An 18,298-nucleotide genomic window follows, 5' to 3' on the forward strand; every position below is an offset into this window, starting at 1 on the left:
TTTTATCGATACTGAAGTATTGTAAAAAATCACTGGAGAAGGCAGACGGCGAACAATTGCATGTAATCAACGTATGTAAAATGAGAAGGAGTTCTTCATGCATCGTGCAAACGTTAAGCCTCTAATTTCACGTATTAGAATAATAGACTCAACGTGACTCTCTAGATACAAGGAAACGTGGCATGGTTTGGTCTTTACGACTACGTTCACCATTGAAAAGGAACATGTTAACCAGCATAAAATATTCATAGGATGAGGCGCGCGAGATAATTAAATTCCTATGTTGAAGGCGACAGTCTTTTCATTTAATCAGCTGCAAATCAACTTAGACTAACTTTATTGTTACGTGGCACGACCACGGACAAGAGATCAAGGTCAAAGCTACTGCTTAAGATGTTAAAATTACTCGAACATCAACAGAAATCTTCGGAAATAACTACATGTTTAATTTAATAATGAACCAACTCATGAGAGGCTAAATTCGTGGATCTGTAGACACACTTGGTTATATTTGACCACGGGCAAAGGCTTTGACTCTAAACCGCGCCTTAAATGCAGAATCCGAATAAATACAACCAAGAAATATAATTGCAAATCAATCTACTGAATTACGCTTCGAAACACACCGAAGCTCGCTACATGTAGAAAGGAATCCAACTGTTATCTAATTCCAAGATTACTTGAAATCTCAGAAGATTTACCGTCATATACGCACATGTTTCCGAAGCAAAGTTAAAAGACACCCAATGTTTACTGACGACCTAAAACGTTTAAACATTGTTTCTTCGGCAGAACACTCTTTCTCTATACACCATGGACTTTTCAGAGCCACGAGGTTCATGCTGAACAAAGCAGCGCTTGACATCATCATCTTCCCCTGAGTGCCAAGTCGTATGAAGTTCCAGAAATATTAATTAAATTTAGCCCTATTGTCAATCCCAAGGAAAACATGTAACAGACATCTAACTATCAGACTAAAGATAGACCAATCAGGGATCGAACTTTACTAAATGTTTACTAGTACCTTTCTCTTACAGGTTAGTGATCATATCAGGAGGGACGGCGTACTGGTATGCACATTGGAGCAAAGTTTGACCAACTAAATTGATGCTTAAAGGGCAGTTATTGACAATGTAAAGGGTATTCCTGAACTTCATTAAACGTGGTTCCGTTAATGTAAACTATATTAATGATCGTTGTTCAACGAGGAATAGGTTGGTTCAGGGACGCAACATGGACGCTCATACACTCACGTACAACATAATATTCACCATTTCCTAGCAAAAGTGGAGGTGTCATATATGGCTTGAGATCGGCAGAGGAAAGAAAAACGAAACACAGTCGGGATCATGATGCGTGGAGTGGACCATCACAGGACGGGAAACAAGTTAGGTTCCATCCGAATCTAGTTAAATGCTAGCTAAATTATCACTCGTGAGGACCCCATAATGCTTCGAACATATGACATTAGAATTATAGAACGTTCCTAAACCAAGATGTCTGAACTACTTTCATCCTAAATCACCGTCTATGTCCGCACGGAAACTCCACATCACACTCACCACACACCAGGTCAGCGACTCGTCTGCGACTGACTGACTCTGTACAAAATCCAACCAACCTCACCTCTGTGCCTAGAGACCGAAAAACTACCGGCAGGTCGCCTTTCCCGTACAGTGGTGGGAACCACCGAACCATCAGTCACTCACTATAACTGTTCATTGGCGTTTAAGGAAAACGCTACGTCCTAGATTAACCCTGCTTTTTACTTCTAATCCCTAATTACTAGAATACATCTACGTTGGTACAGTCCAGACATACAGGTGATAACTCCCTGGTCCCTCGTGGAACTTGCAAAACAGACTGACTCATTCATAAAATCACGCAGAAAATATATATAGGAAGGAGTTCCAATTAAGAAGGTACCATTACATAACAGATAAACACATTTCCCTGCTCATTTCTGCTCCAGACGCTCGTCACATGAGTAAAAGAATGAGATTCATTGTGACTCGCCTGTTAATACCACGCTCGGGAATTCCAAGTGACGAACCTTATGAAACAAAACTGACAGTACCGCTTTAAATGCACTAGATTTTCAAAACGTTAAACGCGCTTAAGAAGGTAGAACGTTGTAACGTAGTCCCACAAAAAATAAAAACCGATTGAAATGTTGGCAAAATCAGAGATCTAGTGCTGTCCGACCGTTACTCAATATGACGAATAATTGAAGAATCACTAAATTTTCTCACAGTACCATTTATTTTGGTAATTGAAATGTGAATGACGATCGTCATTATATAAAAAGAATGACTGACAAAAGTAGATCGGTCTATTAAGACGGACTCAAAACAACCTTAGGGTTATTATTGCTGTCCAGACATAGATTTTGTGATTCACTTCGGGGAGCATGTAGTTGATGCATCAGTACAACGTCCCTTTTGTAACAAAACATCGCGTTAGTGGTTTCGCTTACTCACCACACGTTCCCACCTTTCCTTTTGCAGGTGACCATCTTCCAAGAGTGCCAACCTGAGTTCCTGCATGACCTCGTGCTGAAGATGAAGGCGTACATCTTCACACCGGGTGACATCATCTGCCGCAAAGGCGAGGTCGCCAGGGAGATGTTTATTATCGCGGACGGCATCCTCGAGGTCATCAGGTGAGTGGAGAGATTTTGGCAATGTTCTAGTGCTCAAAGGAAGATTCAAAATTGACGCAGCAACGAGGATCTGCAAACTCTCTACTAGTAAACTTTTATTTCGATTTAAGCAGTTGAACTGTTTAATTAGTGGTAGAGCTCACATCCATTGGTCATGTTAACAACGGTTACAGTCATTATTACGAGTACGTACTATTACTGACTCAGAAACTACTCGATCTTAACAGTTCAAGTGAAGTTTACTGACTCGGAAACTACTGAGTGGTAACAGTTCAAGTCAGGTTTATTTTAATTTATTAATGATGTTTGGAAATCACCCGTAGAGCCAGCGTCAGAATGTTTCTTAACATTTAAATCTATAGCACCAAGAGACAGTTAAAAAGAAACATGCGAAACAGGTACCATTAAAACAACAACTGTCATTTACCCTGATGTTCCATATTATAATGTAAAAAAATTACTTCACCGTATTCTGTATGTCAGTCTCCTATAAAATCATATAGGAGTTTATCACATTTAGACCTTCTGCTGCTGTAAACGTTTGAGTTCAAATGGTTCAAATGGCTCTGAGCACTATGGGACTCAACTGCTGAGGTTATTAGTCCCCTAGAACTTAGAACTAGTTAAACCTAACTAACCCAAGGACATCACAAACATCCATGCCCGAGGCAGGATTCGAACCTGCGACCGTAGCGGTCTTGCAGTTCCAGACTGCAGCGCCTTTAACCGCACGGCCACTTCGGCCGGCTAAACGTTTGAGTGTTTGTCGGTAAAATATTGCCACAGGACATGTGACGCTGCATTAGTTTTGTAGTGTATTTATATCTTCTGTCGTAGTGGAAGAAAATGTGGTAAACAATTCCCTCACTGCTGGATTTACGTAAAGAAGATGGGATGATTTTGAGACGATAGAGACGTTTCCGGAATCAATTGCGACTAAAACGAAGGCATGCCTTTGTCACTATAAAGTTGCTTTTGTATTTGCAAATTTGGTGCCAGGGAAATGACGGTAGATTAGATGTAACTGCGACATAATGTCTCGCTTTAATTTCCTAAGAGTAGTGCAGGTTTTCGTTCCATTGTGTCCCGATTGTAGCCCATATGGCATGTAAGTGGCACCCTAATCGTATTTCACTAGAGCAGTGTACACATCGCACCCCGACAAGAACAGTAACACAGCTCGGAAATGCAATACCTGAGAAAAATCGATTGAAAGAATTCTACGTAACTTACATTGAAACAGTATAAGGTTCCTTGTAATTTCAGGGAAATACACTCCTGGAAATTGAAATAAGAACACCGTGAATTCATTGTCCCAGGAAGGGGAAACTTTATTGACACATTCCTGGGGTCAGATACATCACATGATCACACTGACAGAACCACAGGCACATAGACACAGGCAACAGAGCATGCACAATGTCGGCACTAGTACAGTGTATATCCACCTTTCGCAGCAATGCAGGCTGCTATTCTCCCATGGAGACGATCGTAGAGATGCTGGATGTAGTCCTGTGGAACGGCTTGCCATGCCATTTCCACCTGGCGCCTCAGTTGGACCAGCGTTCGTGCTGCACGTGCAGACCGCGTGAGACGACGCTTCATCCAGTCCCAAACATGCTCAATGGGGGACAGATCCGGAGATCTTGCTGGCCAGGGTAGTTGACTTACACCTTCTAGAGCACGTTGGGTGGCACGGGATACATGCGGACGTGCATTGTCCTGTTGGAACAGCAAGTTCCCTTGCCGGTCTAGGAATGGTAGAACGATGGGTTCGATGACGGTTTGGATGTACTGTGCACTATTCAGTGTCCCCTCGACGATCACCAGTGGTGTACGGCCAGTGTAGGAGATCGCTCCCCACACCATGATGCCGGGTGTTGGCCCTGTGTGCCTCGGTCGTATGCAGTCCTGATTGTGGCGCTCACCTGCACGGCGCCAAACACGCATACGACCATCATTGGCACCAAGGCAGAAGCGACTCTCATCGCTGAAGACGACACGTCTCCATTCGTCCCTCCATTCACGCCTGTCGCGACACCACTGGAGGCGGGCTGCACGATGTTGGGGCGTGAGCGGAAGACGGCCTAACGGTGTGCGGGACCGTAGCCCAGCTTCATGGAGACGGTTGCGAATGGTCCTCGCCGATACCCCAGGAGCAACAGTGTCCCTAATTTGCTGGGAAGTGGCGGTGCGGTCCCCTACGGCACTGCGTAGGATCCTACGGTCTTGGCGTGCATCCGTGCGTCGCTGCGGTCCGGTCCCAGGTCGACGGGCACGTGCACCTTCCGCCGACCACTGGCGACAACATCGATGTACTGTGGAGACCTCACGCCCCACGTGTTGAGCAATTCGGCGGTACGTCCACCCGGCCTCCCGCATGCCCACTATACGCCCTCGCTCAAAGTCCGTCAACTGCACATACGGTTCACGTCCACGCTGTCGCGGCATGCTACCAGTGTTAAAGACTGCGATGGAGCTCCGTATGCCACGGCAAACTGGCTGACACTGACGGCGGCGGTGCACAAATGGTGCGCAGCTAGCGCCATTCGACGGCCAACACCGCGGTTCCTGGTGCGTCCGCTGTGCCGTGCGTGTGATCATTGCTTGTACAGCCCTCTCGCAGTGTCCGGAGTAAGTATGGTGGGTCTGACACACCGGTGTCAACGTGTTCTTTTTTCCATTTCCAGGAGTGTATTTTTTGCAGTTAAGTCTATTACATTCTATACAACAGTACACTAACGTGACAAAAGTCATGGGATACCTAATAATGTTGTATCGGACCTTCTTTTTCACGGCGTAGCACAGCAGTTTATCGTGGCATGCACTCGATAAGTCTTTGTAAGTTCTCTGATAAAATATTGAGCCTAGCTGCCTCTGTAGCCGCCATAGTTGCGAAAGTGTTGCCAGGGCAGGATTCTGTGCACAAACTGACCTCTCGATTCTGTCCATTAAATGATCGATGGTATTGATGTCCAACGACGCAGATAGCCAAATCATTCGCTCGAATTATCCAGAAAGTCCTTCAAACGAATCTCGTACAATTGTGGCTTATGACATAGCACATTGTATTTCACAAAAATTCCGTTGTGTTTTGTGAACATGAAGCCGAACATAACCACTTCCAACCAGTGATCGGTTCAGTTGGACCAGGGGACCCAGTCCGCCAGCTTGCACAGTGCCTTGTTGACACCTTGGGTCCAGTGACATCGTCTGGTCTGCGATTCACTCGAACTCTACCATAATCTCTTACCACCTGAAATCGAGACTCATCTGACCAAACCACGGTTCTCCAGCCGTCTAGTGTCCAACAGATATGGCCATGATCCCAGGAGAGGTGTTGCAAGAGATGTTTCGCTGTTAGCAAAGCACTGTCATAGACTAGATTCCGTCACACTCCCCTAATGGATGCGTTCATCTTACGTCCAAGATTGATTTCTGTGCTTATTTAACGCAGTGTCGCTTGTCTGTTAGCACTGACTACTCTACGCAAACGCCTCTGCTCTCTGACGTCAAGGCCGTCGGCCATTGCATTGGCCGTAGTGAGCGGTAATCCCTGAAATTTGATATCCTCGTCACACTCTTGACACTATCGAGCTTGGAATATTGAATTCCCTAACGATTTCCGAAATGGAAGTCTAACTCCAACTACCATTCCGCGTTCAAAGCCTAAATTCCCGTCGTTCGGACATATCATGACGGAAAACATTTCACGTGAATCACTTGAATATAAATGACACCCTCCCCAATGCACAGCGAATTCATAACTCGTGTACGAGATAGTACAGTCTTCTGTATATGTGCATATCGCTATCCCATGACGTTCGTCATCACACTATAATATGGACGTGTAGTTGAATTGGTTCTATAATGCAATATCTTAATTGGGCAGAGTGTTTACTTCTTAGTTTCTGTTCATACTGTCGTGCACTTTCAATCAAAATATAAAGCTAGTCTTTTTGAGGCAGCAACGCTCCTGAACTCATTCAATAATGCAGTAATGGTTCAAATGGCTCTGAGCACTATGGGACTTAACTTCTGAGGTCATCAGTCCCCTAGAACTTAGAACTACTTAAACCTAACTAACCTAAGGACATCACACACATCCATGCCCAAGGCAGGATTCGAACCTGCGACCGTAGTAGTCGCGCGGTTCCGGACTGAGCGCCTGAACCGCTAGACCACCGCGGCCGGCAATAATGCAGTACACACGACGTTTTGGTTCTATTGACAGCGTAGTACTTTAACAGAATCAAATCAGAGCGTAAATGATGAAATAATGATTGTTTCCACTTTAACTTCTAAAAACGCTGTAAGTGCGTCAGTGAGTATGATCACCACTTAGGCATGTATGAATTTGTCCCTTCGATTAGTCTTGTCCACGACAAATGCATTTCCTGCTCTGTCTTTTTGTTTAGTCCAATCTGCGTAAATCTGTGTTGAAGATGTCCATACTGCTAAATTCTCAGCTGAAATTTCCTCATACACTGTGTCTTTTATGTATAGAAGGTGCGTCTTAATGTCCAGCGTCACTAAAGTGTAAGAGTAGGGCGTGCAGAAGCAGTTCAAATTACTAGAAGTAGTGACGTATTGACACAAAGGTAAAGCATCGAAGTAGAAATCTGCTAAGTGTGGTGGTTTCTTGTTGAACCAATACCTACGTGGCACTTCGTAGTGAATTCCCTAATTTTCGTTATAAAGTATCGTGTATGAAATATTCCGACAGGAATTTGGCAGTTCTGTATTTCCTGCGTAGTTAATAACAAAATTTCATTTGCTTCCATGAGCAAAGTGTAAATAGGAGTAGTTTAATCACACTTCTGATTATCATCAAATATCAGTCACTACGATTTCTAGTTCTTACACACACACACTGGAATCACGATTCTACTTTTCATAACATGAGAGAATTGCCAGTGATGATCTTCCACTTGTATTAAATCATAAATAATCCATTTGTATTAAATAAACTTCATCTCTCCCTTGTTCACTAACTGTGTTACACCCACACTGGCGCTTTTAACGCGACTACGTGCCTCAAGTCGTCACTTCAGCACCAGACTCGACAAACTCCCTCCTTTTGACTCAAACTGTATCTGTCGGCCGAACTAGTCCAGTTGCAGTTCATAGAGAACAAACGGTGGAAGAAGGGCACAATAGTGGCCACCGTGAAGGCAGTCCGTGGTGCTCTGGATGTCATCGCATTGTCCATGTGGATTCTTGTCTTGCTGCAAATAGGCTATTTTCTCACTCTATTTGCGACACGTGACTCTATTGTCCTGCAAGATCGACTGAACAATATGTACGAGGGCAGTTCAATAAGTAATGCAACACATTTTTTTTCTCGGCCAATTTTGGTTGAAAAAACCGGAAATTTCTTGTGGAATATTTTCAAACATTCCCGCTTCGTCTCGTATAGTTTCATTGACTTCCGACAGGTGGCAGCGCTGTACGGAGCTGTTAAAATGGCGTCTGTAACGGATGTGCGTTGCAAACGACGGGCAGTGATCGAGTTTCTTTTGGCGGAGAACCAGGGCATCTCAGATATTCATAGGCGCTTGCAGAATGTCTACGGTGATCTGGCAGTGGACAAAAGCACGGTGAGTCGTTGGGCAAAGCGTGTGTCATCATCGCCGCAAGGTCAAGCAAGACTGTCTGATCTCCCGCGTGCGGGCCGGCCGTGCACAGCTGTGACTCCTGCAATGGCGGAGCGTGCGAACACACTCGTTCGAGATGATCGACGGATCACCATCAAACAACTCAGTGCTCAACTTGACATCTCTGTTGGTAGTGCTGTCACAATTGTTCACCAGTTGGGATATTCAAAGGTTTGTTCCCGCTGGGTCCCTCGTTGTCTAACCGAACACCATAAAGAGCAAAGGAGAACCATCTGTGCGGAATTGCTTGCTCGTCATGTGGCTGAGGGTAACAATCTCTTGTCAAAGATTGTTACAGGCGATGAAACATGGGTTCATCACTTCGAACCTGAAACAAAACGGCAATCAATGGAGTGGCGCCACACCCACTCCCCTACCAAGAAAAAGTTTAAAGCCATACCCTCAGCCGGTAAAGTCATGGTTACAGTCTTCTGGGACGCTGAAGGGGTTATTCTGTTCGATGTCCTTCCCCATGGTCAAACGATCAACTCTGAAGTGTATTGTGCTACTCTTCAGAAATTGAAGAAACGACTTCAGCGTGTTCGTAGGCACAAAAATGTGAACGAACGTCTCCTTCTTCATGACAACGCAAGACCTCACACAAGTCTTCGCACCCGAGAGGAGCTCACAAAACTTCAGTGGACTGTTCTTCCTCATGCACCCTACAGCCCCGATTTCGCACCGTCGGATTTCTATATGTTTGGCCCAATGAAGGACGCAATCCGTGGGAGGCACTACGCGGATGATGAAGAAGTATTGATGCAATACGACGTTGGCTCCGACATCGACCAGTGGAATGGTACCGTTCAGGCATACAGGCCCTCATTTCAAGGTGGCGTAAGGCCGTAGCACTGAATGGAGATTACGTTGAAAAATAGTGTTGTGTAGCTAAAAGATTGGGGAATAACCTGGTGTATTTCAGTGCTAAATAAAACAACCCCTGTTTCAGAAAAAAAATGTGTTGCATTACTTATTGAACTGCCCTCGTATGTTCTCTCGGGTGCTATTCGTACGGAGCTGATGAATTGCGTACGACACAACGATTTCACTTTCGCATAATAGTCACGGGATCCCGGCCAACGTGAGATGGAATATCGTGGATTTTCAGTCTCCCTGCGCCACGATGCTGCCACCATCGAATTCCTACACGTCCTGATACACACTTTTTCTCATCCGAGGCATAACACTATCATCTCAGACCAAACAACCTTTAAATGCAATTTCTGAACGAGAAATTCCCGCCGTAATCTTTCCTTGTACGGGATGAGGTAGCTGAGACCCAAATATGCTCAGCATGAATAAATATATTGCGGTGTGATTTTCGTCATGTTACAACGGACAATACGGCGAATTTCATGATTTCATGACATTCGCAAGTAATTTTCATCGTTTGTCGTCACCGAATTACGACACCGATCTTCTTTTTTTTCTAATAGAGCTGTACACTTTTTCTGTGCCATTTGAAAAAACTTCTAAGAGGACTTCATGACATAGCATGTATTCGCTTGGTCAAATTATATCAAGATAACAGCGCCGCAAATCATTGTCCCTCTCTCAGGAGAACAGGTTCTAGAAACGTCTGCTCTGTTATACCGAATGCGAGCAAGCACGTAACTCAGTACGGTTGTGTTTATCACGGCTTTCACACTAATAGCTCAAAATGGTGGCCTTGGCCATTGGTACACGCTACAGAGCGATTCTGGAGAAACAATGTAGCATGTTGAAAACATGTACCAAACGTTGACTGCACAAGACCTTTCTGTTTACCTCTTCTTTGTGTCAGCGTAGATTTTCTGCTGAAGAATAGTGCATGTTTCAAGGGGTGATTTGCACGTGATTTTTAAACGATGCCTCTTCCTTAACAAAATTCTGCAGAGGTATGCCACACGATTTTGCACTTTTCGTAAGTAATATTCAGAGAACTGTAACCAATTTTGGAAGTCATTGCCAAGAACCTGCAGGTGCTGCGAATGTGAAGAAAATGAAAGGCGAAGGAATGAAGTGTTCGCAGAACACTCTTTTCGTTGATCCCTCTCGTACTTCCGGGATGTCTCTTAGTGGCATTGTCACTGTGTCTCACTGCTGCCAAAACGTTAGTTTCATTTCTTTCATCAGTTGCCCTTCTTTTTCCTTGGCGGATGTCATTCTCCACATTTCCAGTTCCTAGAAGTTCTTTATATAGTTTTCAAATACAGATAATGAGTGTTGGGCGATTTGGATACTCTTCAGCATACAACAAAACTGCTGCTCTAACAGTTTGTCGACATTCGCCATTAGCGATGTTCAGTTTTTCGACTATCATATACATTGTGAATGTCTCAACAGCTTTTCGGGCAAGTTATCTGATTGCTACAACAGCAGAACACAGATTGATGGGCACCAAGCTCGCAGGTAAACATAGTAAAGATATCTGAGTTATGAGTTTGCTTACATTTGGTATAACAGGGTAGACGTTTGCGGAACCTCTTCTCCTGCCAGCGGGACAATGGTTTTCAGAGCTGTGATCTTCATACTGGCTGATCAAGTCCCGTAGATATAATGTCGTTGAAGTTCTCTTAGAAGTTTTTTCAAATGTCATAGAAAAAAGTGTATAGTTCCATTAGGAAAAAAGTCGGTGTCGTAATTCGGCAACTATATACGATAAAAATTACTTGCGAACGTCATGAAATTCGCCATATTGTCTGCTATAACTTGGCGCAAATCGCACATCGATATATTTAATCATTCTGGATATATTTGGGCTGGCCTATCTTAGCTGCTTCGTCCTGTACACAGGGTGTAGACAGCGTTATGCCCAACTACTCTGTGCGGTTGTGCTCAGACGCTAATTATCTGTATATACAAGCTAGTAGTACTCTCACGCCCATTTGACTTCTGTTGCGTGTCACCCTCATAGTGCTGCTACAATTTTAATGACCAGTAATGTACGCATCGGTCGAATAAGTTTCGATACTGGATTAATAAAAGTAAAGAACAGTTAATATGCTGGTTCTAACGCTTCTGGTGTTCTGCGTAGTGTCTACCCACTAGTGTACAACACACAGAACGTTCACACAGCCATGCGAAACTGTCCGAAAAGCTCTTCTTTGGGATACTGTTCAACTAGCACCTTACATTAGCTTGAATGTCGGTTACGTCGTCAAAGCGTTGACCCTTCGTATGAATTTCTGTATTTTGTCGTTGTATGGTAGGTTCATACTGATAATACCAAATCTCGTCACCCGTGATGGTTTTTTCTAGGAAAGAACTGTCTGCATTTTAGTCAAGTCGCAGCAGTCGTCCACGCGTCGTTATTTTATTCGGGGGTCATGATGGGCACGACAAACTTTGCACTCACTTGTCTCTTCTTCAAAACATTCTATAGAACGTCTTTAACACTTGACTTAGAAATGCTGTATTGGAATTTGTGAGACTACTACGCTGATACTCTACAGTCGCACATACGGCACTTAACACTGTCTGCTCCCAACTGACTGTTTGAACCAAAATGTTCTAGATACAGTTGTTAGCTATACTGCCGCCGTACTTACGCTCTACGCCTCGGGGCTCTTTGAGCCGACAGTGTAGTTATTAGTTCCTATGCCTGATTCAGGAGGCTAATGACATCGCAATGAAGCACACTAAATCGCCAAACATTGCGGCATGTTGTTCATTGTTGCAATGACTCCAGTCATGTAACTAACATCTTTGAAAACTTTGTTAGTATTGGAGCATTTAACCTGTTAGCAACCCTTTACTGTGAAATGCTATACAAGAAAATCGAAGTGGGTCAGTCCGTAAGGTCGTGTTCGAAATTGAGCGTGCTGAAAATTAGTTGCTTTGTTTCTTTAGAAAACATGACTCACTATTGGATCCCTAGGTATCTGAACTGTCTAACCGCGTTTGCTTTATGTACAGAATTATTACCATCCTGAAAAAGAGCTACGTTCCAAACAGAAGCCATGGCAAGGCAAATACATTGTTACCGAAAAGTTTTCATATAGATGCGCATTTATTATCTAGTCGACGGGTTGCTAGTATCAAACATATACCTCACATTGTGGAGTAAATGTCTGAAAACGTACGTTTGGAGCACAGTATTGTTGCAATGACTCCAGTCACGTAACTATCATCTTTGAAAACTTTGTTAGTATTGCAGCATTTAACCTGTTAGCAACCCTTCACTGTGAACTGCTATACAAGAAACAAGCAACAGCACTGTGGAACATGGACTGTGGGAAAACCGGAACAGAAGAGAATCCAAGTGTTTGAGGTGTGATGCTACACAATAATGTTGAAAACTGGGTGGGCAGGTAACGTAAGTTATCAGGAGCTTCTCCGCAGAATCGTCCAGGAAAGTGGTGCATGCCAAACACTCACAAGAAGAAGGGACAGTAAGAAAGCACCTCTGTTAAGACATCTGGGAATAACGAGCTGATACTAGAGGGAGCTGTAGAGGGTAAAAACTGTGGAGGATGACCTTACATCTATGAAACCTAGCATAGAATTACATTGGTCTATCTACCATCCATTAGTGTAGCGATCTTCCTCATCGAAAACTATTTTATTGTTACGCCTTCCACAAGTTTGTTTGTTTTCCTAGTCCCCTGGTTATTTCCCGACATGCATTTCTCACTCGCTGGGACACCGTAAGTTTCTCAGTGGTTTACGCCTTAAAAGTCTGTTTCTTATTGCCGTAAGTCGAAATTAATGGCACACTAAATCCTGTTTAGTTTAAGCTACCGTACTTTTCCCAGAGGTTTTCACATTAAAACTGTGTGTCATACTGCCGTAAGTCAAAACTGGTAATAAACAAAATCCTATTTAATTTACCAAAACCACTCCAAGATCAATTTTATTTTTATTTTTATTTATTTCGTTCTTCAATCGGTCCTTGTTGTTAACTGTCCTATACATGAAAACTCATCAACCAGTTCTAAGAATTAGTTGTTAATTCATACTATTTTCTTTTCGATTTGCTGGCTTTACATTAATTTCTTCTTACTGACTTTCAGGCACCCTGTCGCTCAATTACGTTCTTTCACTGACTGATGAAATTCACCTTCACAAGCAACAAACATGATAATGTCATAATCAGAGAAAAATTTTGTTTAGATACGTTCCATTAATACCCATTCCTTCTTCGTTTTCCCAGTTTGAGGATATGAAAACTACTTCTAGGGTGGTTGAGCAGAGTTCCTGGCTCGCCCCATCATTCAGTTTTGATTCCTCACTATCACAATGAACTCTCGAGGAATCTGTTCACTGATGTATACATTCCTCACAGAGATGACTTGTTCTCAATGGCTTTCAGGACAAATTTGGTTGAAATTTGGTCAAAGGCTTTCTCGAAATCTTTGAATCACAGATTAAGTGGTAATTTATATTCATTGCTCCGATTTGTTTGTTCGTACACGATTAGAGGCTGGTGCATTGTGGCATATTCACTTCTAACGCCTCTTCATCATTTGCCTGATCAAAACTAACTCTTTTTCTAAACGGTGCAGGATAATTTTAATCAATACTTCGTGCACTAGGGATAGGAGGCTTACTTTTTTCTTCGGTATTCAGTTCATATTGAATTCCCGCTTAATAGAATGGTGGTCGGTCCGTTTTGAAACGCAGTATGGCTGCGAATTCTCCTTGCGTCGATTCGATAAGTCCTTAGCAGGATTCGAAAGTAGTTGGCTGAAGAAGTAAACACAGAGATCACACAGTTCACGTAAATTACAGGCCAGTGGTCCCTGGTCGCGAAGCTAGAATCCGACAGTTTCCCACAAGTGATCCATCGGGCACTGGTCAGTCTTAATTTCTCTGTAATGATCCTCAAACCACACGATAGTTATCATGCTGGAAGATGCCATCGCCTATGGGGAACACATCAAGTTCGAAGGGATGAGATGTTCCGCAATAATACACATGTAATGCTCAACTATGATGTTCTCTTCGGTAATCATCACACGCTCCTTAGAAGCTCACCCGAAATTCTTTGTAGTACAATAGCGTCCCAACGGCCTGCTTCCGGCGCCACAGTGCATGTTTCGAGCAGTGGTTCGCTTGGATACCGGCGTACCCGCACAGGACCACCGACATGGCGTAGTAAGAAAAGTGTTTCATTCGTGCAGGTGGCACGTTTGCATTCCTCAATGGTGAAGTCTCAGTGATCCTGTTGTGGAGGGGCCGGTAAAATTTACAGTCGTTTGTTCTTTAAGTTACAACTTGAAATGTTTGGCAGTCTTGGGCGACTTTCGGACACCGCAACGTCTTATAAGGGCCTGAAAATTATTAGTGCGAACAGCCAGAAAGTGATGGAGAATAGGCTGCTGAGTAATCTTCAGTCCACAGGTCCATAATTTAACTCGCCCAGACGAAATACAATGCAGAGGAGTTATGAACCACGATGGTAAATAAAAGTCTACTGTCGTTTAACTGATCAGTATATTGTGTCTAAATTTCTCGAGCACAGCTACCAGTTTTGAAAATCATTAAAAGCTTATCTTAACATACTCAGCGCTCGACACAGTCCAGAGAAGATTTCTAGTCTTTTTCCCAATTACGAAAAGTTCTTGAAAATGGGGAATAATCTCAGGCACTTGCCACGTTGTTTTCTATGATGTAGCGGGTTGCACATAAAATAGAACATTCAGGCGAAACACGGGTCTTCCATGCAAATCATTCGTCCATGCAAGTTCACCTTTACACAGTTTCACAAGAAATACGCGATATATCATATGTCTGAAACACAGTAATGTCAGTCATCCGAGGCTTAAGCGGCCACTGTAGCGGATAAAAACACTGCACATTCTGTAGCTGAGCATAGCACATTCCATATGAGTGAGAACGATCCATTAACCATCTTTACTACAAACACAACAATCTTTATATATGCTCGATGCTGACCGCGAAACAGAACGCCTGCTGTAAAACGCGTCCAGTGTCGGCAACAGAGCGTAGTTATTATTTGCATTATTGTCAATTGAAGGCTGATAACGATCTCAATTTTCTCCAAAGTAAATCTGTACTTTATTTATGTTCTATAAAAAGCTTAGTCAAGTCACTCTTTAATTTTGAATTCCAGAATTTCTCAATAGGTACCGAGGGTAGATCGTGACCTCTGAGCTGTGAGTTTTCATTTCCGTACCTTTGTAAAGTTGCAATATTGTCTCGAAATTTAGCACAGTTTCATTATTACGTGTATAGAAAACATAGTGCTGTCTTTTTGGGGTTTGTATCTTAATAAAAAAAATATTAGTTAATCTAAACCGATTTACAAAATTTAGGTATGAAAAATAGATTTATTTCTTAATAATCCAAAAAGTAGATGAGGTAGTTCCTTGAAAATTTCTACCATATACACATCTAAACAAGTTATGCATCACCCCGGTTCCCAGAGCTCCTGAAGATAGACGTTGCCTGTGTATATTGTATCACAGACACAGACCATTTGACTGTTCAGAGATGTCACTAAACTCGCCCATAGATCAACCATGCATGAGCAGCGCCTATTAGACGGAGGGGGTCCAACAGCGGATCACTTCCAGTCATTCCACCAGGAAGGAGGTACACGGCTCGTGTTGTCTGTAGTTCAACCATGTCTAGACGGTCAATGCCGCAGTTCAATCGCGTCCGCATTGTTAATTTATGCCAGGAAGGGCTCCCAACAAGGGAAGCGTCCAGACGTCTAGGAGTGAACCAAAGCGATGTTGTTAGGACAAGGAGGAGACACAGAGAGACAGGACCTCTCGATGACATCCCTCGCTCACGCCGCCCAAGGGCCACTACTGCAGTGGATGACCGCTACCTACGGATTATGGCACGGAGGAACCCTGACAGCAACGCCACCGTGTTGAACAATACTTTTCGTGCAGCCGCAGGACGTCGAGTTAGGACACAAATTGTGCGCAATACGAAGCATGATGCGCAACTTCACTCCCGACGTCCATGGTGAGGTCCACCTTTGCAACCACGACCCCGCACAGCGAAGCACAGATGGGCCCAACAACATGCCGAATGCATCGCTCAGAATTGGCATCACGCTCTCTTCACCGATGAGTCTCGCATATGCCTTCAACCAGACAATCGTCGGAGACGTGTTTGGAGGCAACCCGGTTAGACACACTGTCCAGCGAGTGCAGCAAGATTAAGGTTCCCTGCTGTTTTGGGGTGGCGTTATGTGGAACCGACGTACGCCGCTGTTGGTCACGGAAGGCGCCGTAACGGCTGTACGATACGTGAATGCTGTCCTCTGACCGATAGTGCAAACATATTGGCAGCATATTGGCAACGTATTCGTCTTCATGGACGACATTCGCGCCCCCACCGTGCACATCTTGTGAATGACTTCCTTCAGGATAATGATATCGCTCGACTAGCGAGGCCAGCATGTTCTCCAGACATGAATCCTATCGAATATGCCTGGGATCGATTGAAAAGGGCTGTTTATGGACCATGTGACCCGGCCAACCGTTCTGAGGGACCTACACCGAATCGCCGTTGAGGAGTGCCTTGATGAACTTGTGGATAGTATGCCACGACGAATACAGGCATGCATCAATAGAAGAGGACGTGCTACTGGGTATTAGAGGTGCCGGTGTGTACAGCAATCTGGACCACCACCTCTGAAGGTCTCGCTGTATGGTGTTACAACATGCTAGGTGTGGTTTCCATGAGCAATAAAAAGGACAGAAATGATTTTTATGTTCATCTCTATTCCAATTTTCTGTACAGGTTTCGGAACTCTCGGAGCCAAGTCGATGCAAAACTTTTTTTTATGTCTGTATATTTTTGTGATAAACTGATAAAACGAACCTAATTTCTGAAGTAGAGCTCTCCAGCTTTAATATTATGTGCTTCTAAAATTTTGACAAAGGTGAATAATTCAAAAAGTAAAAGAGGTAGTTTCTCGGAAACTTCTACCATTTGTTCTTACGATAAACTGCTTCCAATTACAAAAGTAGAACTATCTAACTTTAGTATTACGCACCATTAAAATTTTACAAAACTCTGCTTTTTAAAGTAACTAATAGGCGAAAGTTGTTGAGACTCACAGTATTTAACCTTTTCATACACTTACATAATTGGAGTAAGTTTTAAAATAATATGCAAACATTTATTTTTAAATAATTAAATTGTGCAGCTCTTTGTTAGCAGCTTACGACATTCTAATCTCTGTTCGACCTTGTCCGCGGGTCTGGGAAAATCAGTACTTTGCTCTACACACCAGTCCCTGCTTGCTTAACCGAGCGAGGTGGCGCAGTGGTTAGCACAGTGGACTCGCATTCCGGAGAACGACGGTTCAATCCCGCGTCCGGCCATCCTGATTTAGGTTTTCCGTGATTTCCCTAAATCGCTTCAGGCAAATGCCGGGATGGTTCCTTAGAAAGGGCATGGCCGATTTCCTTCCCTAATCTGAGCTTGTGCTCCGTCTCTAATCACCTCGTTGTCGACGGGACGTTAAACAGTAATCTCGTCCTCCTCCTCCTGCTTGCTTCTCCATACTACGCCAACTGCAGTCGTAACTGACGATGTCATTGGGTCAACATGGAAGCACGTAGGGTTAGTGCTGCCAGTCACCAAGTTCAACAGTGTACGCTGAACGGTGTGTTCTGAAACACTTGTGCCTACTTCAACACTGTACTCTGTTGTCAGATCTGCCACAGACCGCCATCTATCTGTTTTAGAAAGCGCGCAAGCCTCCGGCCTTCAAGATCAGTGGCGAGGCATGGAGAACAGTTTGTTGCCTACTCGTGGCGTTACCTTCTTTCAATCTCTCTCCAAAGAACGTGCGTTTACCTATCTTCTATTTAAGATGGAGAGTAAGACAACTGTTGGTCAGTATACGTGTGTTTAAATCTCTTTATTCAAGTGCGACAAATTCAAGTGCGACAGGTTTCGGCCCGCCATCAGGCCCATCTAGAGGCAAAAATTGGACCTGTAACCAAAAACATGGCTCTGAGCACTATGGGACTTAATATCTGAGGTCATCAGTACCCTAGAACTT

General features: G+C 43.7%; 1 protein-coding gene across 1 annotated transcript in view; it reads left to right on the top strand.

The window, feature by feature from the left end:
* Positions 1–18,298, top strand: part of LOC124545780 (cyclic nucleotide-gated cation channel alpha-3-like) — a gene marked incomplete at its 3' end in the record, with an annotated part of 672,390 nt that overhangs the window by 516,628 nt on the left and 137,464 nt on the right. Inside the window, exon 12 of the mRNA XM_047124727.1 lies at positions 2,508–2,662. Coding sequence (XP_046980683.1) covers positions 2,508–2,662 — 155 coding nt within the window. The remainder of the gene's footprint in view (positions 1–2,507; positions 2,663–18,298) is intronic.

This window comes from Schistocerca americana, chromosome 8, assembly GCF_021461395.2.
Source record: "Schistocerca americana isolate TAMUIC-IGC-003095 chromosome 8, iqSchAmer2.1, whole genome shotgun sequence".
Lineage (NCBI taxonomy): Eukaryota > Metazoa > Arthropoda > Insecta > Orthoptera > Acrididae > Schistocerca > Schistocerca americana.